A 26,522-nucleotide genomic window follows, 5' to 3' on the forward strand; every position below is an offset into this window, starting at 1 on the left:
GCACTGTACCATATATATACTCCATTAGCCAATTAATGGCCCAGCATGTTAACACCGAGGAAAGTGCTGCCCACACTAAACACATTATTACTCTACAGCCCCAATTACTAGCCCTTTTCCTCTCCTCTTTTCTTACCAGACACTACAAGAAGAAGGGACACTGCAATTTTGAATGCCGTAAACTTGGGAGAATTATATTTCAAAAAGGTGACAAGCAGCCCACTGTGGATATAATTTTTTTATTTTATAAATGGAACAACATCTGTCTATATATTTATTTCAATTTTCTTGACAAATGCTCATCAATTTGACATCAAAAGTGGCGGGTTTACCACAGAGGTGCATTGTGAACTGCAAAAGTATTTGATGAGCTGTTCTCAACAAAGCTTCAAACATCGCTTTGCTATATAGTTACTGATGTGAAATATATATAGTATAACACTGTATCTGTACATTAATCCTCGCAAACCAAGTTGTGTACATGCAAGAATTAAGGGCACTTTTATTTTCTATTCCATTGTCATTTTCACCCCTTTTCACTAACATCGTATTTGGTGCTAAAAGCAACGCCTAGGATGAGAGACGCTAATTTCATGTCTGTCTTTGCATTGACTTTGTATGTAATTTAGACACAAACGAAACATTTGCGTCGCATCATTACACATTGACCCCACCACATGTTTCTGTAACAGTTGATTTAAGTGAAGTTGTTTGGATGATGCTCTAAAGAAATCTACCAGTGAAATTAATGCAGGCCAAGCAGTCAGACTTTGAACAGACCCTGCAGTACTTACACAGATGTCAGGATGAAAGATACTTCCAGTATTACATAAGTAATTACTTGGTTTCTTTTGTGTCTTTTTGTATTGTCAGTGCTTCACTCTATATCCGTACAAAAAAAATTAACCTCACATCTACCTTTAATTAAAAGATGAATAAAAAAATACAATGCTTACTCACTCCTTCATAACAGTGCAGTGGAAAGGCATTTCCTCCTGGCCGGAGAGTCTAGACAGACTAATGATGAGGTTTTCAGGGCAGTAGAAGTTCAACGACTAATTCAGCGACTGACCATGTCTTCAAGAAATTCATGTGTCTGCCAGATGACATTATTCTTTCTTTATCCTCCAAATCCCTATTCCTTTTATGTTGTATTTGTAATTATACTCTTGCAGGGTTCTTTTCAATGAGTGAACGTGAAAGCAACTGCTTTAACTCATTCTAATGGTAGAATGTGGGGCCTGGTGTAAACTGGTAACAACATGTCAATCTAACCTCAAGTCCTTCTGAATAAATCTCACTGTTTATCCAACAGAGCCGTTGTTTTGGACCAATGAAACCAACAGACTCCTCCATATGTTTGTCAATGTTTAATCTACCCAAAGGAAGGCCGGGGGGGGGGGGCTGTCTGTATTCTCAGACACTCATTTTGAAGTCAGCACACTTAGAGGTTTGAAAGCCTGCCTCCTCAATATGCATTGTTACCATGGTGGATGAAACAGAATGTATTTGCACTCTTACTTTCTCATCCAGACGCCTTGAATAGATTTTTCTTTTCAATACCCCCTCATCAAAACATGGTCTATTGTTCTGAAGTGCAGATGGAGGGCAGAATGATTTTGAATCTAATCAAAGTGCAGTAAATGACTCTGCGCGCAGCTGTCTGGGCAGAATCACAAACCTCCAATAGCCCATCTTTTGTGTTGACACTTGGCCCATAACAGCATAATGTAATCACAAAGATAATTGTGCATGTTTCATGGTTTCAATTCACACTATTAATATTCACATTAACTTGCTGTAGGTATCCATGTAATTACAAATGTAATTACACTGCCAAATAAGCCAGTAGTAAGTTCCTTTGAACTCACTATGCAAATGAGAATGAAATAGGATACTGAAATAATGAGATGGTTTGACAAAGAAGATTGATAATGTTGGTGCCATGATCACATGGGACAGAAAAAAAGAAAGGAAAGGATCTGCTTTTTAGCCCTTTTTACAATGAACATGGTATGAGAATCCAAGTATCCTCGGCACAAGGTCAAACATGATCCCTGTGGGTGTTGGACTCCCCTAGGATTGCCCTTTGTCACCAATTCTGTTCTGTGATTTTCATTTGCAGGATTTCAAGGTGCAGCCATGGTGAGTGTGCTGGCTTGGGAACCTCAAAACTGTGTCCCTGCTTTTTCTAAATAATGTGATTCTGTTGGCTTCATCAGACCGTGACCTCCAATGTGCACTGGCGCAGTTCGCAGCCGAGTGTGAAGTGGTCGGGACAAGCAGCAGCACCTCCAAGTCCAAAGGCATGATTCTCTGCCAGACAGTGGATTGCACTGGGGTGAGTTGTTGCCGCAACTGAAGACATTTAAGTACCTCTGAGTCTTTTTCGTGAGTGAGGAGAAGGTGAAGCATGAGATGGGCAGGTGGGTCGGTGCGGTGTCAGAGGTAACATGGGTGTTGTACTGGACTGTGGTGAAGAAAAAACAAAAGCGAAAGCCTTCAATTTACCAGTCGATCTACATTCCAACCCTCACCAATGGTCATAAGCTCTGGGTAGTGACTGAAAGAAGATTGGGAATACAAGCGGCCAAAATGAGTTTCATCAGTCGGGTGCCTGGGCTCAGCTTAGAGAAGAACTGCTGCTCCTTCATGTCAAAAAGAGACACTTAGGGTACTTCGAGCATCTAATCAGGATGCCTCGTGGGTGCCTTCCATTGGAGGTTTACTCGCCCATCTGGGAACAGACCTAGGAGTAGACGTGGAACTCGCTGGAGGGATTACATATCCCATCTGGCCTTGGAATGCCTCAGAATCCGCCAGGAGGAGCAGGAAAGTGTGGCTGGAGAAAGACTGCCTTTGTGACCTCGAATATGCGTAAGAAAATGAATGAAAGAATGGTATACGAAAACAACTTCAATAAAAGACCCAATTCTCGATCCATGTTTGTCAAAAAGGAATTGTGCTGACCGATCTTTGAAATACTGTTCAGGTTTTGTTTGTCTGGAGTCAGCAAGAAGTCAAACAACAAACAACAGGAAGCGGGTCACTGTCGAGGGAAAACAGGCAGTAATGTGTTCTACTGTGGTCTGGGAAATGGGAACAAGGAGAGTGGCAGTGGAGTGCTGGCCGCTGATTAGAAGCCAACCAGAGCCATGCAGATAAGAGAGAATGGACATCATAATCAGCTGCCACAGAGACATACAGAGAGAATGAAGTACATTTCAGGCCGAAAATGAGGAGGGAACATTGTTAGGTTGTCTTTGTGTGCTCCCCACTTTGGCCGGAAAATATAGTTCCAGGGCTAACATGTGCAGAGATAAGTCAGAGAACGATAGAAGCTCCACCAACACCACCTGCCCTGTGTTTCTTTCTTTCCCTCTCCTCTCCCCAATGGCCCTGCATGAATGAGGCAACAGCCAAAGAGACGGCTTCTCTCCAACCACCCAGGGTCCAATCAGAGAGCTTGTTGTCTTCTCAGTCCTCTCAACATGAGCCAATCAGGCAGGGCTGTCTTGGGTGCTGTCCACAGGCATAAAGAACCCAGAGTAAAGGCTGCCACTGCTGGGCTGAACAGTGATTAAGATCAGCCTAACCACGGGCTCTAATGCTGCTTTGATGAGACATGAATCAACCAATCAGAAGAGCTGTATACAATCTGCCAACAAAACAAATGCCTCTGATAACCACTACATCAGGTCGATGAACTGCACTGTGCAGTGGTAATTAAGTCAAAGTTTTATGCACTCAATTCTCTATCATCTTTAATGCTGCCTCCATAAGCAGCTGACAAGATATCAATTAGAAGAACATTTTCATTAATAATAAACAGGTCAGGTCTGTAAGGACTAAAAATGGCCAAACCATAAATTGCATGAATCATATCAAGGTCACAGTTTTAAATATATGACTATAGCTCCCTTATTGCAGGGCAAAAATGGCAGGTTTTATGAATTAATTTGCCTCACCTCTTCCCTGACTCCTATTTTGAATCACTAAAAGCCCCTGTCAAACCGTCTGCATTAATTAATGATCGCTAATGTCAGCCGAGCTGGGGGTTTGGCTGCGGCCCATCCCATATCGTGCTGACACATTGTGCTGGCTTGACGATTGCCAGCTTCGGGAAACCCGTAACGGACCGATCCATAATTTCATAAACGCACTCTGAAATGGTCCCGTCTCCGTGGCAGCAATGCAATCAATCTGAGTGTGTACCTAAAGCGGAGACCTACGACAATTAAATGTAGCACCCTGGGAGTGTAATATAGTAGCGCAACCAAAAAATACAAGACGTAATGGATTTCTGAGCTGTCGTCCTGCTGAACTCTAATGCTTTGAATATCGACTTGGCTTCATGGCAGGTTGGTTTATTATTACCCACCAGCATTTCCCTCAGGATTCACTTTCCATTAACCGAGGGACAATCCTGGCCTGACTGAGTGATGGGATTTTGGAGCAGGTACAAAAGGAAAGAATTAGGTTGCCCTGGTTGGGACTGGAGCTCACACATGCAGAACGGACACAAACAAGACAAGGAATGAGAATGTGCTGTAAGACAAAGTAGTGCACAAAGAAATTGGTTGACAGCGGTGAAAGAAGAAAAGTATGAGCAAGATTTAAATTGTATGTGTGTGTCTGTGTGGGGAGGGGGGAGTTGAGGGCATGTACTCTACATATCTCATGCCCACCATGCATCTGTGTTGATTCTGCTGCTTAGGATGACAGTCGTCTGGGAGCTGCTCAAAGGGGAGAGATCTGGATGGAGAGCCAGGCGCACTGGTCTCCAGGGTGCACTGAGGGAAATATGTTGGGCCCTCAGCCAGAGGGGTCTGCACCCACATTTTGAGAGGACCTTCATTGCAAGTCATAGTTGAATACTGAAAAGAAATGTGCTACAGCTTTTTGAGCGAGGCCTCCAGATGTTCTATTCAGCAGGGAAGAGGCCCTTTCTGAGTGTTTTTGTGTGTGTGTGTGTGTGTGTGTGTGTTCACACTTGTTTGTGTTTGTGGTACCGTGCATTTTCAACAGCCATCCATCCTTCTCTCTCTCTTCGCCGTAAGAGGGAACGGTATCAAGCCCTATTGTTTCTATTCAATTAGCTGTCATTACCAACGGCAGTTTGATTACTGAGTTCATTTGGCTGGTAGAGAACAATGGCAGCAGCAAGCTGTCTTTTTATTCAGCCTGCCACCAATATTGTCTTGCCTGCTGGAGAATTAAATGGGGCTTGTCTTTGAGGGATGAGGTGCACGCGGCAAAACCAAAGCTTTTGCCTTTTTCTTGTGGACGTCCTGATGTCCGCAAACACTAGAGGACACAGAGCCAAGAGGGCTGGATAAAAAGGAACAGCATATTCTTGAACGATTAACAACCTGGTAGAGCTGCAGGAGAAGACAAATGCAGAGCTACATCGATTTCGCTATTATAATGAGCACCATTCAATCATGCCAAATCCACAGGGGCCTACGAGCACCATTAGGAGGTCAGTGCCTCTGAATGGCACAGGCAACAACAATCCATAAATGATCTATTTAATGTACTGATATAAAAGAACGGGACATTTCACAAATTGACATCTGAGTGCTTTCCCAGAATTTCTCGACCTTGCGCCACCATTTTGTTAATTAGGTAGTTTGCTAATTTTCCAGTCAGCAGTGTCTTTTTCCCCCCTTTGTTCGGCCGGGACTTAATTGTTTCGGCTTTTAGCGAGCCAAGGCTCTGTCTGAGCACTCACCTCTCCTGTTCCAGTCTCATCCGCAGGGTCTCATCCTCTGACGCCTGCATGTCCTCCGCTTTAGATTTACTTGAGCTCTTCCTCTCCATCCTGTCTCCGGGTCGCTCATCCTTCCGGTGCTTTCCAAACCTGAGTAAAAGAGGAGGGCACACTGGATTTAATTGAGGCCCAGGCTTTAATAATTTCAAACGCAATATCGATTTTTTATTTTTTTTTCACAACTGCATTTCTTGTCCTTTGTCCAGGTTTTTTATTTGAAATACTCAGTAGGAAATTAAAGTGTCAAACTGTCACATCCTCAGTTTGGGTTTGTATTGGCGTGACAGCTCAGGAGGAGTCTCCATGGGCACCCATTTGTTATCTAATGAATAACTTGGCCTTTTTCAGATAAATGCAATCAAAATGCAGCAAGCCATATAAAAAGATAACTCCATATAGCAAGTTCCCTCCCAGACAAGACTCAATCTAGCATGGCATGCAGTGTTAAAAGAAAGTCTGAAGCAGACTTTTTTTAGAGATGGGGCAGGCTCCCCATTCCGTCCCTCAGCTGCAGAGTTTACTGAGTGAGAGGAGCAGTGACAGCTCATGATTTAGTTTTGAGCGTGGAGGGAACAAACTACCTGCAAACGGGTGGAATGTAATGTAATGTAAAAGTGGAGGAAACCACCAAACTGGCGGCATCATTTGTAAGTTTCTAGGCGGTGTCACCAACTTCTACATTTTAATGACAGGAGTGACACGCCGGTTGCGGTAAATCCGTGACAGCCTTACTGGAGGTGAGAATAAGTCAAGCCGGTGATCGCAAATTCCTCTGGTCAGCCAAGCCTGCCGCTCGGCAAATGAATGAGTGGAGTCACTGGCTGTGTGAGGGGTGTGAGGAAATGATGATGATGAGGAATGAAAATAGAGGGGAGGCATGCAGTTGACAGGAGTATGGTGCATTTACAGGGCTGCACACTCACAAACACACGGATAATAAATGGACAACTCCATAGTCTGACTCCACAATATTACTCACAACAATGTGCTTGTGGGTAACACTAAGATCAGATGCCAACTTTATACATGTGCACAGAATTTAGGGATAAAGGTTAAAATCTCTGATGATACAGAACAGGAAAGGCAATATCGTGAAAGTGTGATGTCATTTCCTGCTGCTCCACAATGGGGCCAGCTGTGGAGGAAGTCCAAAATGGCAGGATACAGAAAAAGGATGTATTAAAGACAGATATCCAGGAAGTGCACACGGTGGTCATTTTGCACATGCAGAAGCACATCTGCACACCATATACAGTAGACTCAATGTCACTGTATCCACTAAAATTCATGGTGAGCGGTTCTCAATATATATATATGGGTTTATCTGATCACTATATCTTTATATGTTGATATATATGAAAAGTGACATTTGAGGGATTTTTATATGAAAGAGGCAAGAGTAGACATGATTGTTGCACTTAAGGTTATTGTGGATGCTTACAAACTGGGTAAGGTTCAACACATCTTTTCATCACTTTGGTTGGATTAAGCACAAGAGGTTCAACAAAGGCCATAAATTAAAACCAAATCCGATTTGGAGTAAAGTAAGTCGAAATCTTAGAAGAAGGAATGTGTGCAACATCATTGTTCAGGTTCAACATCCCCAACCGATGGGTTTGGAAAAGCTTTTCTCAGTATTTCATTACATCTCAAATGAAAAGCAGAGAACGAGACACTCAGCCACAGTTGGAGAATATGAGGTAACCTGGAGAAAAAACAATATATAAATCCTACTTGGGAAAATATTAACATAAATGGCAAAATACTGCCTTTGGAAAAGCTGAGAATGTTTGGTTAGAAATTGGTAAAGGTCAAATATTTACATGAACTGAAATGCTGAGCAAGAAACCTAGCATTCTGAATGTGGAACTACTTAAAGTGTGCACTTTAACCGGCTCCAAATGTGAAAACTCAATTTTAAAAATGTGAGGACTGCAAACCTTGTGCTTTTGATTGTTGACTTATGATTGTCAGGTTTGTGGAAACCAGGCCACCTATATGAACAAATGTGATGATTGTAAAGACAGGGCAATAAGAGAACGTGTACGGGCACAGGGGCATGAGGCCGCAAGTGAAGGAAATTCAATAAATCTAATCACAGCAAAGGGCTGGATGTTTATTGAGTGTTCATATTGCATAAGGTAACGCTGTGTACTCGCACTGCACATAGATGTCGATTACGATGTTCCACATGGGATTTTTTATTTTTTGCGGTCCCGTTCAATTCCAGGCAGCGGCACAGGAGAAAGCATTAAGCTCTGCAGTCTCCCAGCCCCACGCTGCTTCACTTTGAGTTTATTTATACCTTCCTCGTAGCTGAGCTTTATTTGACAGTTTGAAAACTTTCTCTGAAAGCAGGAAAAAATCACATCAGACAAGGTTGACTTTGGGCCAGTGGAAGTGAATAAATTCACGAAATGGGAGACTGTTTCCCTCATAGATGTTTATTATTCTACTTTACATTAAAAGCAACCGGGAGCTTTGTGGAATTGGCTTCTCTGTGGTAGGGGCTGCTTTGGAATTGTAATCTTTTGAATGGGCTGTGGCCTGGTGGGATATCCGACTTTGTGGTTGTGCAGGGAGCCCAGGAGAGGCAGAGGGAGTGATATGTGGGTTCCTTTGTAGCACAGATAGCATACATTACCTGATTAATTAATCAACAAATGGCTCTACTAAGGCATAAAACTCCAGGCTCGGGCTGAGAATGCTAATAATAGTGAACCTGCTATCTATCACCAGGGCAGGTGACAGCTTCCCTCACCTCACTTCAAAGACTTTCATTAACTTCCTAAGGAAAATTCACCTCCTTCTATTCTTCTTCCAATTTTTACTCAGTCTCTTCTTATGCCAACCCACCGAAAAACACAAGATAACCTTAGGGGAGACAAACTTCTGCCCTAAGCACTTTTTGTCCTCATTCTGGATCGACATCAGTACGGTTAGAGATTTGTCATAGTGAAACATATTGGCGGATTAGACTGAGCAGGATCCTGGGCAGCTCCCGTATGAAAGGCTATTCCCCCATCGCCGGTGGCTTGAGTAGCAGGTTCCACATCAAAGCAGAGGCAGAGGAAAGGGACAATCCTACCAGGGCTATTAGACGGCTCGGGGACACGTGCCGGTTTACCAACATGGCTCTGCCCTTCCTGTTGAAACCCCTAGTCCTGCCAGTGGGGACTACAGGGGAGCACAGGATTATCCACCACACCTTCAATGATGCACAAACCGCAATGTAATATTCCTACACTCAACACTTTCTTGGCAGAAAGAGATTGGAGATCAGAAATCAGGGGCATCAGTGTTTGTATCAAGTACAAACTACTGACTTTCAACCCTGTCTCTGAGAGATAAGTGTCTCGTTAGAGAAACGAAGGGAATCGAATTGAAAACAGGAATGATTTTTTGGTTCACCTCGGTCAGGAGGGAGGAAATAAACTCAGCTGTTTCTATGGCAACTCTTGAGCCAGTATTGGCACCTTGGCATTAATTAGGACTGGCATCAGGATCCTTGTATTGAGAGTGAGGTTGTTGAGGCTTGATAATAAGATATTGATTGGCAGCAGCAAGTCCTGGATAGAATGACAATGGAGTAACTACACTGCAGTTTGGCAAAGAGAACTTCATTTGGCCTAAAAGACTGACCAGCCAGTTTTATTGCAATGTGGCTGCACAGCATTAAAACTACAACCCAGAAGTCTGGATGGCATTGTTTCAAATCATTTTTCATTGTGAAGTGCAACAGCTAAGTGAATTAAGTATATTATGAGTATACAACTTGTAACTTTGGGTGCAAGGCGTCTCTCAATCAGAACAATATAACAACAGACCTCGTTTGATGACATCGTGAAGCAACACTGAACAATGGGAGTTGTTTTCTTCAACACCATTGCCAGGAAAACCAAAGAAAAGACTGACTAACTGGTTCACAGTGTGTTTTTCCTTTGTCATTCATAACATAGGTCTAGTAATTTTTAGACAATCTACTCAATAATTGTTACATATCATATCATTGATCTCAATCGTCCACATATTAGCTCTTTCCAGAAGAAAGTGGATCTTTGAATCAAGATTATTAACATGAATGACTATTTGACTTGCATTAGTCACTATTTAAGCAACAGCTGGACTTCCCCATTCAAGCAGGTGAACAATGATACGCCATTTACCTCCTCAAAAAGCTCTGATCTTTTTCTGCCTCAGTCCCCCGGACCAAAGCTCTGTTTAATGATCCGTTCCTAAGCATCTATCTCACTGTGGCGGACAGCAGGTAAGAGTGATGAATACAGAAATGCAGAGGGGCCCCTCAAAAGACAAAGAACAGAGGTGCAGAGAGATGGAGATCGCAGAACCACCTGGGTAGAGAGATGTTTAGTTAAGATTAAATGAGTGCAAACACACAACAGCTGAGTAAGATGCTGTGTTGATCAGAAGCATTGTGATATTCACACAGAAACCAGATATGATCTTTAGGCTTCTTTCCCAGCTCCAGCTGATTTGTGCTATTCATCATTGTTTGGTCTTGATAATGTCTGATTGGTCATTAAACCTCATTTAGACACTCGAACACGTGTCAGCCATATATAATATATGCTTTATTAATGCTGTGATGGCCACTGATGCGATGAAACATTGAGAGTGAAATTGAAGTATTCAATCAAAGTGTCCTGGGTCACACATCAGCTGACAGCATCTCATAAAACTAAATGTTTTTATATACTGATGCACATTCGGCATACTGTGTTATATCTGGTTATACTGCATGTATTCTAGCTTTACCTGAAAAGAAGTCAGTAAATATGTACTCCATTCAATATGATACATCATCTTATATCACTGAAAACAGAAGGGTTTATACTACTAGCAGTCGGTGCCTCATACATCATCTTCATTGATTTTACAGGGTAATAATACTTCAAGGCTGCCGCACAACAGTGTAGAGTAAAAAAAAAGTCCAGGACAGAATTTCCAAACAGTGAGAAAAATAAAATTATGCAAAGCCTCAAAGCCTGTTTGATTGTTACAATCATTTAATCTGGGAAGCAGATTTGAGAGAAGCAAATCTGTTTTGACATCTTCTGAGGGGAATTTTGTGGTTTGCTCACAGGAAGTTTCTGACTTAGGGAGCAGGAGCTGTCTATTCTTTTCTCTTATCTGTGGTTCTTAAAAAGTAAATCCATTGATGCCAGGGACCGAATGGTTTAACCCTCACATGATGCACTCCTCATATGAGCTGTTAAATCTTCTGGCATTATTCAAACCTGCAAATGGAACAGGTGAGCCAGAGAGGAGGGGAAAAAAAGACTGCATCTATCAATTTGAGTAAGTGATGAGAGGATAATTTCAAGGGCAGACAAAAAAGAATCATTATCGTTTCTGCTCAGCGGACCTGAAAGTTAATCCAAATCTCCCAGGGCGATGTCCCCTGCAGAGGCCTGATGTGGTGTCTGAGCCCCCATCCCTCCAAACCGTATTGGTTGCTGTGGGGAAGTAAATAAATAACCATGCCTCCACCCGCTGCATTTCATTGTGACCATCCGTAAAGCGCCGCAGAAAATACACTTTTATTCAGAGCCGAGAGACAATATTATCCTCTTATTGATGGCAAAAAGTACACAGCAGAAAGTTAAGATGAGACACACACACACACACACAAGGCTCCTTTTCTATCTTCTCCCCTCCCTGTCAAAGGCAAGGCCATGCCAATATGAAGAAGTGCATGATTTCTACACAGTGCAGCATCGAGGGCAAAACCCTGACAGTGGCATGTAATTTTAATAGCTCCTTGTTAGAAAAGGTGAGGCTGTCGGATTTGTCTGTCCTCCTCGCCAGCTAAGTGTTGTTGCAGCTGTGGCGAGTAAACATTCTCTTCCCGGGGTGACACACACAGACGCCTTGTAAAAAAATCCAATAAGACAGTCAGAGAAAGAAAAAGGGAGCAAGAGTGTTTCCCCTTCCTTACAAATCGCATTGTGACCCAGCGATCGTTAACAGGCATTAAAGGGACATTCGTTATCGTCGAGTGGCCTCTGCGTAACGTTGCCACCACCGGTTTCCAGGGACACCGACCCCAGAGAGGTATGGGAGGATATTCTCCCGTCATTCCTCCAGCTTCAAGCTCAACGCCAGCCGATTATCTCCTTCCCCGCGGAACTCATTATCTGCAACCTGTAATGTCAGTCAGCGCATTCCCTGCTCAGCCAGACCTCTTTTGAACCAGAATCTACAATTTGATGCATCTCTTAAGGAAAGGAAAAGGGTTTTAAGAGTTTTAAGAGAAAGTCTGCAACCCGAGGTTCATCAGAGAATGCGTAAGATCTGAGGATTCACCACCGTGGGGGGGAATGTGTCTTCAGAATAACACAACTCTTAATGTATTTTAGAGGGACTCTGCCTCTTACAGGTCACAGCAAGATATGACATCTCTGTGCTTTCACTCCATTGGTCAAGGGCTTGCACACACAGAACCAATTGATTTCCACCCGGGGGGGTTGGGTTGTTGATTGGCTGCAGCTCTGGAGGGAGGCCAGCCCTAATTCTGCCACCGACGGTGTGAAAACAGTGGGTAGAGGTGCAGGAGGAGGGAGGATGGGAGTCAAGATGGTTCATGCCGGGTGGAAGAGTGGCATGTCCCGCATTGTGGAGGCATGACATGCATTTATGCATGACATCAGGCCGTGCCCCAGGAGGGGGACAGCGCCACGGGCGAGATGGAGATAAAATGATTCTCACCAGAAACTTCTATGACTCTTCGGTCTCCCAGCTGAGCAAAGAAGACACCGTCACGTTGGAGAATTCTCTGTTTCAGTGTCGCTCTATGTGTTCTTCCACCATGTCAAAACATTGAAAATGAAAAACAATTTCTGGGCGTACGAATTGCGAGACAGATTATTGTATTTAAATGACTCTTTAAATTATTCTTTTCAACCAATATCACTGTCCCATCCTGTTTACCATAAAGAGGTTATTGTATGGAAATGAAGATTTTCTGCCTGATATACAGATGCATAGAAATTGCTGTATCGCCCTTTCAAAAGAATTGTTTTCATCCTTACATATATATTTTTTCCCTGCTCTGTCAGTCTGAATTTTCTTATATTTCTGTTATTCTACAGCTAGGTATTCTCCGATCAGTTTTTCCCCTCTCTTCACACTTCTCTTTCAGAATTTATCTTTCTGGCTTACTTTCGTTGGAGCCAGTATGTGTGTCCAATCGCCTGATCAACAACTGCATTCCACCACTTGTCTAGTTGTAAGTAGACATAGATAACCGAAGACAAACAGAGTCTTTTTACACCACCACCAACCCCCCCCCCCCGCCCCGCAGGAAGAAAAAGGTTTGGACTAAAATAAATGTATGCGTGTGAAGAATGGTCAGTCACAGAGAGCCACAGGGCTATTTAAGGGTGGTATCCCATCCTACAGATACTTCATTGTACTTCCATACTGTTTTTATGTGTGTGTGTGTGTGTGTGTGTGTGTGTGTGTGTTTCTGTGTCTGTGTTTGTGCGTGTGTGTGGAGGACGGCATGGTAGATTTTCAAAATCAGACTTAATCCGCTCTTATTGAAAAAGGTTCTTTATAGCCACACGGACCAGACAGAACACAGACACAGAGCTGCAGCGACATCCAAGATGATAGAATTACATCAGAGTGAATGGCTAAAGATGTTCTTCGCCTTTAGACTAACAACTTTCAATATCAAAGCAATGTTCGATGTATGAGTGTGAGTATGAGTGTCTATAAATGTCCATCTATCTATGAAAAAGTACTTGCACGTGAGTGAGGCTTATGTGCTGGGAGAAAATAAGCATTAATCACTATGTGTTGCCAATTATTCATATTTAAGCAAAAGCAGGTGCACACAAGGATATGCATGTGTGTTTTATCTATATGTGTGTGTGCTTGTATATCAAGGGACAGCTTGGCTTGTCCATATTTCATAACAGCCTGTGCAATACAAAGGAGGAGGCCCAGCCCAACATGATTGCCTTTAATGTTTCACATAAATCACAGAGTTGTGTGTGTGTGTGCATATGAGAGTGGGGGGGTGGGGGGGTTGCACACACTCAGAGGAACGCTTCAAATGCCTGACACCACTGATTAAAGCCTCTCATTACAACACAAATAAACAGTCCAAACACATTCATGCATCCATCTGTTAAAGTGTATGAGTGTGCAGCGACTTTCTGTAGGACAATTTGCATAGAAACACTTCAGTGGCTCTGAGGGAAGTTCAGGTGAACTTTTGTGTGTGTGTGTGTGTGTGTGTGTGTGTGTGTGTGTGTGTGTGTGTGTGTGTGTGCATTCCAATTATTCAAAGTATTTAGCGATGCACGATTCATGAAAAAAACGATTTCCACGATTTCCTCGCTTAGAGATGAAATCACGATTAACTCTCAAAGTTTTTTTTTTCTTTTTTCAAAATGAATGTTAATTGCACTCAATTGACCTTGCAAACAATATGATTGAGCCTGACCCGTTATTATGGATTTTCAGCTGATGTTTTCTTGGCCTTTACAGCTTCCTCACATTGCAGTTTGTGATGACGTTTAGGGTGATTGTATAAATTTGTAGTGTTGTGGTGTGTTCCTGCCACGATGGCAAAACACAACTGGCAGTGTACGTGGTTTTGACTTTCATTGTCTTCTCGGTCGAATTTGTTTGTGGCCGCTGACACAATATCAAAACACACCACCACATAATGATTTTGTTTTGAAATGTGTCTTTCTGCAACTCCTCCTGAAACCGCTCGCTCTCTCACTTTACCTTTTACTCTGGTCGACACACACAGTCACAGACACACACAAACATTGTCATCGCACACATCAAATCCTCAGACTGGTTTAAAACGTAATTTGGTCTTCGTGAACATAAATGAGGTTCAGGTTTATATGCATACAGAGCGAGGACATGAGCTCCGATCACTATTTTTCACAGTTAAATTCAGGTTGAAAATTACTACTTGGTCTGAGCAGGGCCAGATTATTTTTCTGTATGAGCACAGTTGGGTTGTTTATCTTATTCCCAATGCATTCGGAGGTGTTTTCTTTGAATTTAATTTCATTGATTTTTTTTGTCCTCAAAGAAACTTTTCTCTGCTTCTCCATCACTCGCTCTCTCTCTCTTACTGGTGGCTTTCTGCTGCTGTCGTTGGATAATGCCACATTGTGATTGGTTAAGGGATAAACTAAGGGCTCTAAAAGGCAAATGAGATCGCATATGGATGTGAACCGAGATCAGGATTTTATTAATCATGCAGCCCTAAAAGTTCTGTTCTGTTATTTTAGTTGCTGATGTTTTGTCCTTAATAATTCTGTGCACTCTCTGTCTCTGACTTCTCAAAAACAGACGTACACAAAAGCCTTGAATAGCTACAACCCATGAATAGTCAAACACACACATTTGTTCTCTCAAGGCCATATGCAGTGCATGTACACTCACAGTTGGATAAAGCCTAACCAAACTGGCAATCCCCCACTTCACCCCGCCCTCCAAGTAGGGGTGCAGGAATATTGATGGGTGGGGGACGACAGCGCTGTGGTTTCTCAGTGGAAGCAGTGGCTCAGGCTGTGACCTAGATACAGTATGGCACACTGCATTCCTAATGGGCCATTTTGATCACTGCCACTCAGCGAGGCTCCTGCTGCACGCCGCAAACACAAAGATCTCAGCATTCAGCAGACACAGCAGCCAAAGTCTGCTCAACTTTCAACAATGGCAGCAACTGTGGATGTTAAGGTACCACAGCAAGAAAAAAAAAAGGAACTTGAATTTGAGGGATCGCTGAAAAATTCCCACTGATGCGTGGAAAATTTACAGGATAAGAATTCCACTGAAAATATATTTGGTGTGTATTTCGAGCTCCTCTCACCTGCTAGAACTTAAAACCACCAGGAGATGATGGTGAGAGGAAATAGCTTATGATTATTGTCATGACACAAGATTACCTAATAAACATAATAAATTAATCGTATTCATCAAGCCCCTCTCCTTGTCTTTTCTGTTTTGATTATCCTTGCGTCTTACAGTTGTCTCCCAACTAATTTACATGCTGATGAGTTTGGAGACAGATGTGATGTGCAACACTCAAATGCCTGATTTCCGAGATTTCCTGCCTGAGGACAGGGGAGGGGAGAAGTGAGGCAGATTTTCTTTCTCGTAAACGTCAGACTTTGAAATACAAGCATGGACACGCAGCGGCCCAAGCGTTGTACTGGAGTCCATCGGCGAAAGGAGACAGGGGAACTGCTGATCCGTGATATACATCCCTCCCAGCATTCAGAGAGCGAGACGGGAGAGGTCTTTCTGTCAATGCCACAATGAATCTCCAGGGCGGCTGAGAAAGAAGAGGGGCGAGGGATATGGGTGGATATATGGAAAGAAAGACGGAGGGAGTGACAGTAATTGTGAAAAAAGTGAGGATGAGCGAGAGCCGGGATCCCAAAGGAATCGAAGGGATAGCGACCGTATATCACGAGCAGGATTAGATAAATAATGCTGCACACTCCTCCTCTGTCTACTGGCCTTGTACAGTTGGATGATTTTACAAAGCAAAATAAATCAAAATAAATATGAGAATGAGTCCATAAGTACGTCAAATTAAACATGCAGCATACAGCAATTTCCAAGTGAAGAAATCATTTATAAAACCTTTGTGCAATGACTGTAAAGAAAAGAGACAGCAAGTTCAATAGGAGGATTTGCAGCCTCTACTCAAACACATGGAGCGTTTTACCTGATTTAAGTGTTAATGATTTACAGCACAAAAGGAAGTTGCTTTAAATCACAGGAAGAACATGTGGTTTTGGGAAAGGTTCAAACGAGTGAGTTTATGATCAATTTACTACAGTATAAAATACCGCTGGTTTAAGATTGAAACAACAAATCAACTATGGTGTCATCAAAAATACAACCACAATGATACTGATATACCAAGAGAATGTAAGGACTGGTCTTTACGTTCCACATGTCTCCACGTAGCAATGTCTTTAACATTCTCGCTTTATACAATATCCACAGATGACAACTGTGAAATATGGTTGAAGAATGGTTGATTAGGCAACAAATATACTGGCACTGTGTTCCAAGCATCACATTAGGACCCAGAGTTACAATCTATTATTAGCTGACCTCTTGTGGCCGTAGAAAGAAAGAAGGACGTCAGGTGGTGTCGTACATGGAGCGAAGTCCACGTTAAGAGGAGGTTGCCGAGGAGGCTGCAGTTGATTTCCCATGCGAAAGCACCAGTCATTGTTGTTTCTTTTCTAACCCTAACCCCTAACCACGAACATTCAACACATTTAATTGCATGTTTATTATCGAATCCATGATGATGAGGTCCAGTAACCTGAGGGAGGATTTATGTTATCCCAAACCACAATCTATTTATAAACACAACCGTAACTTCTGTGCTTACACCTAACCACACTATCACAGTTCCACAACTTTAATCGCTTGTTTGTTATTACCATGACAACATACGCTTGTCATACAAGCACAAACCTATACAATCATTTAGTTTGGGGGATTTTTTAGGTTTGGTGGATGCTTAGGATTAGACAATCATTCAATTAAAGAGAAAAGGATCACGGTAAGAGTTAAAGCCTATTGTATAATTTTTTACATCACTCCATAAAGGACAAGCGAATTCTGCTATAGTCACTCAAAGTTGGGGTTGGATGCAAATCAGAAGGGGCAGGAATAAACAATATGGATGCTATTCCTCTGTAAATTGGTACAAACAACAGCTCACACATCTTGTTGTGGCGAGGAGTGTCCAATTAGGAATCCTTTACGACAAACATCGGGAGCAATGAAATCCTGATGCAGCCATGAAAAGAATCTCAATGTCTCTGACACGCTCGCTAAAGACAGAAAAAAAAGATCAGAGTAGGAGTGAGAGGTGGAAAACCGGGAGAGAAAAAACAGACAATTTCACTTTACATGCCGAACACATGTCGGAGACGCTGACAGAACAAGAGGAGTATGGTTGGTAGCTTTAATTGGTTGTCTTTGATGGAAATCAGAAGTGTGATTCAACATCGATTGATATTACCTTTGTAATTCAAAAGCAATTTTCCCAGCTTATTTTCATCCTGGTCCTCACTGTGATTGTCTCTCTCCCACTACCCATCCTCTCACTCACAGGTTGGGGGTATGCACACATCAGCAGGTGAGAACTCAGTGGATAGGAAAGGTCATTTCAGCCAAAGGCCTCCATTTCATTACATGCTAAGCCTGAGAAATGGGTGAGCAGACTAGCAATGAGTCCTACTGTAGCGGGCAGCACGCTTCATTTGCATAGCACATGGGGGGAAATAAATAGGTTCTCCCATGTGCATTTCTCACCTCTGTCTCTGTAATATCAAGCATGCTTTGCATCTCGAAGTCAGCTTATACTTTACTTCCCTCCCTTCCTTGGACCAAAACATACATTTACTGTGATATTGTTTATTACAAGACGGCATTAGTGATTCATTTGCACTATTTAGAAAGACAAAATGGGATTTTGCCATTCTTGGATCCTTGTACGTGCTCTTAATATTTTCTCATTATGGTTCGCCTGCACCTGTCCTCTGAGAGTTGACTCGCATTGGAACAGTCTTCTCTCAAATTGATCAAAGCGATCCGCGCAGGAGCGAAAAAATAACATCAAAGTGGATTCAAAGTGTCTCAAAGTGTGAAAGACAAATATCAAACAGAGAGGGAGGAAGTTTAGAAACAGAAGGCGGTTTCTGTTTGGAACATCAAGGTTGATAAAAGGAAGAAGGATGGAGACAGAGGGAGGGGGTTTAGTAAGGGAGTGAAAAGAGAAGAATGAGGAGAGGAGAGGAGACAAGGACAAACAAGGATAGACGAGGAGAGACGAGAAGAGGAGAGGAGAGAAGAAATGAAAAGAAAAGAGGAGAGGAGAGACGAGAAGCGAGGAGAGGAGAGGAGAGGAGAGAAGTGAAGAGGAGAAGAGAAGAGAAGAGAAGAGAAGAGAAGAGAAGAGGAAAGAAGAGACGAGGAGAGATGAGAAGAAGATAAGAGACAAGGAAAGAAGAGAAGCGACAAGAAGAGTAAAGAAGAGAAGGGAAGAGACGAGGAGAGAAGAAGAGAAGAGAAGAAGAGAAGAGAAGAGGAGAAGAGAAGAGAAGAGGAGTTTGCAGGGTTTCCATCGGTTGGTGTTGGTGTGATTCCACTGGGGTTGGATCATTAGTAGTCATGGGCCTGGTAGAGTATGGAGGGCTGCACTGCTACACTTAATTTGAGCTCTTTAATAACACACTTTATGAATTCAGTCATGTTTGCAGCCCTCTGCCTGAGACACAGCGTGAGAGACATCGGTGGATCTCATTTCAGGCCAACAGGATTTCAGATTCAATTAACTACACCGTGCAACACCACCTCTTCACACGCGCACGCACACACGCACGCGTACACACAGCAGCCTCCCCACGCTTCAAGGTCTATCTCAGAGCACTGCGTGATCATTCTAAATATAATTACTCCGGGGCTGTCTGATGGGGGCCCAGCGCTGCCCAATCACATTTACATCGAGTGGCCAAAAGCAGAGGAAGTGCGGCCGGACAGCCAGACCCCCTCAACCCCTCCCCCCCCTCGGTCATGTCTCATTCGTGCATGGTGGTTAAAGTCACAGAGCAGCCTCACCTCCCCCTCCTTACTCCCATCACTCAGCCTCACCCCACCAGAAATTGATGATGACATCTTATTTTTTGACACCACACACAAAGCTGTACCTGGTGCACAGAAAGAGTTTTGTTGTTTGCTGTTTTCCTCTCCCCACGCGGCGCTCTGTGACGGTGACGCTAATCTTCTCAGCAGGGCGCTCTGTTGCTAGTTGTTTGGCCCCCAGCTGGGCCTCTTTGGTACATGATTGGCATGGGAGTAATGGGATGTCACAGTCAGAGGACATTTTGTGCTCTTTTGTTTTTCCTGAGAAGTTAGAAAAGATGACCCTCTCTCTGCAGCGCGCCCTCAGTGACATGATATTTATTTTTGCCGTGCAGCCATCTAAAGGTGACACTGAGGTACGACTGCACTCGGCAGAGCTGCCAAAGTTCATGATTGAGGTCTCACTGAAATATTCAGCCATGACAGGAAAAACTTGCAGCTCACATTCATGTCACCTTCTCCACTTTGATGTCAAATGGTCAGTAGCACATAAGTGACTCTAAAGCCGACAGGAAGCCACTGTGTTGTTCACAGGTACTTAAAAGGAGCGACTCCTTTCCCACATGAAGACGAGAAAAGCAATTTCTGGAGCTGATGTTTTTTTTTCGGCACAATCCAACGTCCATGATGTGTTCTATTGTTATTTTCTTTTTAATGTAATTATCTCATTACTCCGATTCTTCTCATCACCTCAGCTGCCAGTCAGTCTCGTTTTCAGGCTCCAGCTTGACGCTGTACCCCACGCTTGCCTTTACTACCTCAGCACAGACATGATGATGAGTGAGGCAGAGCAAAGGAAGAACAATTATCATTTTCTCTCAGATTACATTCAGCAGATGTCAGAGCCCACATGTGGAGGCGGCTAATTGCTGTCTCCAAATCAACTGTGGTATAATGCTGCAAGCATATGTGAGGGTGTGTTGGAGGAGGTGGAGGGGACGAGGGGTGTATTATATAGAGGAACGGTGTATGTTGATCCATCAGGCAGCACGCTCTTGGCTCTGAGTGAGTGTGTGTGTGTGAGTATAAAAAGCCAGGCTAATACGTGTGTCATGTCGGTGTACTAATGATCAAACCGGCTTACCCGCCATCAGCTGTTCACACCCACACGAGCAGAAAGAATCACATGGCATGAAGACACGGAGCGGCATGGAAACACGCTCACTACCTTCTCTCGTGCTACACCCAGATGAGCTCCATGGTTTGGTATCCATTTTTTAAGGTATAGTCATGCAACCATGCAAACACACACACACAAGTGCTCCTAGCATGCTTCCACACTGCCCAAGAATAATAAAGATTGAAAGATAGAAAGCATCCCCACACTTCATCTTTCACTGCCACTGCTACTTTCCTTTCCAGTCCACACCCCCCCCTCATGCATCGCTCCGTGTAGCCTTGAGTGGGGCTGCATCCGCAGGGAGGAGCAGGCAGATGAGGTCCCAGAGCAGTGATGTAGGGTTGAAGGGTGGAGGGTGGGGGTTGCAAGGCTGTCACACCGAGCTCCAGTGTCGGTTGATGGCTCGGCGTGAGGCATGCCACTACTTAGTGATTGGTGGGGAGTAGCAGGGTGGTGGGAGTAAGAGTACGTGTGTGTGTGTGTGTGTGTGTGTGTGTGTGTGTGTGTGTGTGTGTGTGTGTGTGTGTGTGTGTGTGTGTGTGTGAGGACCACTGAGGAGCAAGGGTGAGATGCCGGAGCCCAATAACAGATCTAAACAACACAACTCGTTTTATTTATACATGTGCACGCAACTATGCATTACACACTCACGCATGTGCTCATTTACATGCTCCTTGAATCCGCTCACGCTAACACACACACCCAAAAGGTAAAAAACTATAAAAGAAAATCAGTATAGATGCTCAGTCCCCCTCCAGGCGGACAGTAGCACGATGCCGTGACTGCCGCTGTGAAAAGCTCCCTTCTCTTCTCATTCTCCCTTTCCCTTCCCTTCCCTTCCTCCTTTCCCACTCTCCCTTGGTGCCCCAGTTCACTCCAGTGCACACGGCTTCTCACCCAATCCACCCCCTCCTCCTATCTGGCCCCCGTTCCCTGTCCCAACCATGCTTAGCATTTTTTGCAGCCTTTACACTACTGTTTTTCCTTCATGCTACTGTTCGCTTTTCCTACTATATATTGCATTTTCCTCACTCTTGTCAAATACACATTTATACACACATAAAAATAATTTAGACATAGAAATATGAACATGCAAACACACGCACGCAAGCACACATACATACACACACACACACACACACACACACACACACACACACACACGCACACAGTATATCAACATTCTGAAGACAGAGATCTAATGAGCCTATTTAACTCATAATTATATAAATTTTCACATTGTTCTAACAATTGAATACTCAGACATTTAATACATGATCTGGAGTGTGTGATTTTTATGTCCTTACACACACATCAACACATCCAGAGATGGGAGATGGTCATTGATGGAGGAGGTCAGTCAGTCACGAGCAGATAAACAACACCTCATTAGGCATTTTGAAGGGAGTCTCGCAGGCTGAGGCTGAGACATCATTGTATGCTAGCATGCTAACAGCGCCCTGGGCAAAGCTCCCAACCTCTAAATAAAACTGATAGAATCAGAAAGTAATGATCACATGTTTTCCACTAGAAAGGAGATGAATAATCACATATAGTGGTTCAGGGGATTATATCCCTGCAAAGGCAGACATGGACGCACACTAATAGATGCATCTAACATACATCCCTGAAATAACAGTCAGTTGCCGAGGGCAAAATTGTTATCCTATGGATGCATGCACATATCCATTCATAAGATTATACGTAATCCATTAGTGGATGGTACAGGACTGTGTACCAGGCTGCCTGCCATCCTAGAGGCAGTGCACTGTGAATCCAGAGACGCATTGAAGCCAGGCTTGTACACTGCAGTGTCTTTAGCTCTGGGCTTTAGGCAGTCAATTTTCTTTCCATCATGCACTTGCACACTTTCAGTCATTCTTGCACTCACAGTATTTATCTCACTCTCTCCATCTATCCTCACTCTCTATATTAGGCCATCCTCCTTTCCCCTGGCTCTAATGTTAATGCACTCCCAATCAGACTGTCCATTAAGCGGACGTGCACTACACGTTCATCAGGCCATCCAAAGGCCTGCATGCAAATGAGCTCAAATTGCAGCGCGCTGCAAACTCTTTGAAATCTCCTCAGAGAGAGAAGGTGAGTGTTGAGACACGCCTGTGTGAGAAATGCAGGAAAAAGAGGGAGCCTGACCTCGGAGACAAGCATTACAAATGATTAACCCAATCAGCTGTCCTTTTGATGTTTCCATGCAATGGTGAGACAGGTGAAACTTGCTATAATGTAAATTCTTTCAGTTGTGTGTTCAGTCAGAGTCAGCCAAACTCTTTGTGATGAACAGGAAGCCTTCTGCTTTTCCAAAATCATCATCAAAACTTCTGCAAGCATTTCTAAATAAAGATCTTTCACTTTCTTTCCTTCTCCTCCGTTTTGACCGCTAAGCATTTCAAAATGCTCCACTTTGTTCTTTGGAAAAAAGTTTGTTTATTTATCCAGTGCGACACATTCACACTCACCTCAGTTATTTGCCAGGGAACGGAGAGAGAAGTGAGAAAGACACAGTAGATGTGTGGGTGTGAGAGCTGTCGTAGATTTAAGTAGAAAATTGTTTGAGGTATCAACAAGGAGAATGAGTAAGAGAGAGAAGCAGAGACAAAGCTTGAGAGTCGGAGAGACACCCAGGTACAGGAGGCTACCTCTTTGCATTCAGGAGGCACAGGTCCTGGTGGTAAATGCACGGAGAAGGAGGTGAGTGTCAGCGAGGCCTGCCACATGCCAACTCTTAAGTGGCAGTGGCACTCAAAGATAATGAAGAACGATGATGAGGCACAGGGCCCACGTGCACAGCTAAAATCATCAAGCAGACGGCCATCGGGCTGAGCACACAGCCCCTCAAAAAGGTTTGCCAAAGGTGCAGATTGCATGTCGCAGAGTGTCAAACCCGTGGCTCAGATTTCCTCTTTTGTTCATTAATGCAGAACATTTCTGTGCATGCACTCCTGTGAACATATGTGACCTGGTGTGCAACAGCATGTAGGAGCCATTATGCATTTACACCACAGGATGCAAAGACAGTCGGGTAAAAAAAAAACATGTGTGAAAATAATAGAAGATAAGCAAGCACCCCACATTCCTCAATCGTGACCTCAAAACACACTTGTCGTCTTTATTGTTCATTACCGAGCCGTGCGCCGCGATACGCTAACTAATCCCATTAAACTAATCCACATGAAAACAACTTACGGCACGATAAAGGCCCGCACTGCCTCCGCCATTAATTTATTCCATATTCAAATGTGCACGGCATTGAAATAATTAATGTGACTCCCACTAATTTTCCTTGTGGCAGAGATACTGAATGGATACCCGCAGGATGTTTATTTTTATCTTGAGACGTTTTGCATGTTTCTCTTCCTATTGTCTTTGTACTTTGTATGGTCCAAAGCCACGTAGGATCATTACTGTTGGGTAAAGGTCTGTTTTTACCCATCAGTGCTCTGTGGCAGTTGTTTTATAACACAGGCTGGAAGATAGCAAACACAACATTAAGCACAGCCAGGAGTTTCTTTAGTCGGACGCATTCACAACAACACAGCAAGCTCTGGAGCATTGACGTTTTGATTCTTCTGCGGAGATCATGTGTTTTTGTTTACAGCACATCGAAACCGGCATTGATGTGCTGCTTGAATCTCGTCTTACCGAGTTGGCATCTTCGTTTATTTCATCTCATGGTATTTATTTTCTTTCTGGGTTTTTTTTGTTTTTGTTTTGAATCTGTCATGTGCTAGAAATGTCATCAACATGCCCATTCACTCAGGGTGAATCCTTCGTATGTGTATTCTCACATTGACTCATTCAGACATTATCCAAAGTTTTTACTATGGGGGCTGGCAGGAGAAACTCTGGAGAACATTCGCAGCAACTGACACGGACGTTTGCCTTCTCACATACAGCCCCTCCGGATAATTTCTGGAGTTCAGTGCATGTCTGAAAGCATCTTAAATTTAATGACTTCCAAGTAATAAATATTACAATCTGGAGGAATCTCTCTTTGCCTCTGAAGGTAGTCGGCCTCTACAATTTTCCAAAGCATGATGAGAAAGGTGCTGAGAATACCGATCACAGGCAAAAATCCCAACCTGCAGTGGATTCTATCGTTTCCAAAGGTCTTTTATCCCCAGAACCGTGTCACAGCTCCCACATTAGCACCCATATGGGCCCCAATACATTGTCTGATGCTTTACAAATGGCTGAGCGTGTTTGGATAGCAGTGCTGCTTATGTGGGCTTATGAATAAAACATGTCGCTCCTATTAAAAATAATCTGGTTCAAAAGTGCCAGAGGCCCTTGAGGTCAATAACCCCCTCCTCCCCCACCCTCTCTCTCTGTCTCACAGGGTTCAAGGAGAGGGGTCCCTGATTAGCACCAGCAACATCCTGAGAATGCATTCAAATTCTGTATGATCCAGTTGCGAATGCGTTGAGTGGAATTAAATAGAGAGATAGCGGTTGGCGCTCGAGGCACGACAGGGGCGACTTGTTTAGCAATTTGAGGCGAGCGCCGTCTCGTCCTTACCTGAACATCTCACCCAGGCCCTTCAGCATCCCTTTCTTCGCTTTAATCTTGTCCTTGTCTTTCTCCTCTTTATCCCTCTCTGGTTTCTTCTTCTCCTTCCCACCAGCCGTGTCCCAATCTTTCCGTCTGTCGTCTTTGGATTGGCTGCCGTTCAACCCGGGACCCACGATGAGGTCACCGCTGGTGGACATCGACTCGCGACCAGATCGGGAACTTCCCTCTGTGTCCTCGTCCACTGGATGGGAGAAATAAGAGGGTTGAGGGGGAGTTGAATAAATAAATTGGAGGAGAGAGAGAATAGCACCAACAAACAGAGAGACAGAAAGAAAAAGAAAAAGTCAATGAAGTCAGACAGAAACTTTAACTTCCACTTGACTCCCCATAGATCACAGAAGCCTCATTTGAAATCAGCACACAACAACACCACTCTTTTTTTTTTTGATCAGTTATAAAGATACACTTCTTTCCTCTTGTAATATCACATAACCCATTCAAAGAAGTGGTGTCTCCCACAAGGTATAGCAGCTTTGAACAAAACAAGCAGAATTCATCCGTCTCATTAGAGCGGAATATATTTACATTGCGCACCCTTTGAGAATAGTATTCAGTTGAACATATTTTCACTTAGCTGAGAGCCTCAAGTTATTTTAAGTGTGTACTTTTCACACAGCTCACAAGAGACTTCTTTTTCCCCCCTTTTCTGCTGCTTTTCATACAAGAATGATAACGGAAGCTGTGATGTATCGCAGGAATCTGGTTCCTAATTTACATGTCTTGAATTGCATCTCATTTCAAGCCAGACATAAAATTGAGATTAAAATCCTTAGGAGATGTAAGGTTGATTAAACTCAAAGTTTCCATCACATCTAATCAGAACTGATGTGCAAAATGTAATTAATCTGTCAGTAATTATACATTTAAATAATCTTGAAAAAAGGCTCCTGGGGATCTTAATTGCAAATGTGGTGCGCTCCACAATCGGCATAGCTCCTGTCTGCACTGTATCTCTGACTCCGAGGCACGAGGTAGATGTCCTTCAGATTACAACTTATTACAGTCTTGCATGTCGCTGTCTAAATTCTGCCTTTGATGGAGGAGAGAAACACGCTTATCGTGAGGGAAGAAGAGGGAGGGGAGACCGTGATGGATTTTCAGCATACAGGATGAGGCAGACTACGGGAAGGAGGAGCCGCTGGATTCACATTTCAAGGATGAACAGCGGGGTTTGTTTTCTCTTGTGATCTGTGGAGCTATCAGCTATTTCTTTCAGCCACCATCTCACAGGGAATTACTGAAATGGAATCTCAACATGAGGCAGTGTGTTGCAGGAATAGAGAAGAGAAACTTGCAGCTTAAACCTGCTCAACTATGCAGCTCACCGCCACACGTAGCCCCTCCCTCCCTTCTCTCTCCACC

At 43.5% G+C, this 26,522-nt stretch overlaps 1 protein-coding gene across 2 annotated transcripts in view; it reads right to left on the bottom strand.

Moving 5' to 3' along the window:
- The window catches only part of LOC118098540 (partitioning defective 3 homolog), a 345,845-nt gene that overhangs the window by 84,403 nt on the left and 234,920 nt on the right, over positions 1-26,522 (bottom strand). For both annotated transcript variants that reach the window (XM_035142467.2, XM_035142463.2), the window contains 2 exons: positions 25,107-25,341; positions 5,735-5,863 (listed from right to left, as the gene is read on the bottom strand). In XM_035142467.2, coding sequence (XP_034998358.1) covers positions 5,735-5,863; positions 25,107-25,341 — 364 coding nt within the window. The remainder of the gene's footprint in view (positions 1-5,734; positions 5,864-25,106; positions 25,342-26,522) is intronic.

Source organism: Hippoglossus stenolepis, chromosome 19 (assembly GCF_022539355.2).
Source record: "Hippoglossus stenolepis isolate QCI-W04-F060 chromosome 19, HSTE1.2, whole genome shotgun sequence".
NCBI lineage: Eukaryota > Metazoa > Chordata > Actinopteri > Pleuronectiformes > Pleuronectidae > Hippoglossus > Hippoglossus stenolepis.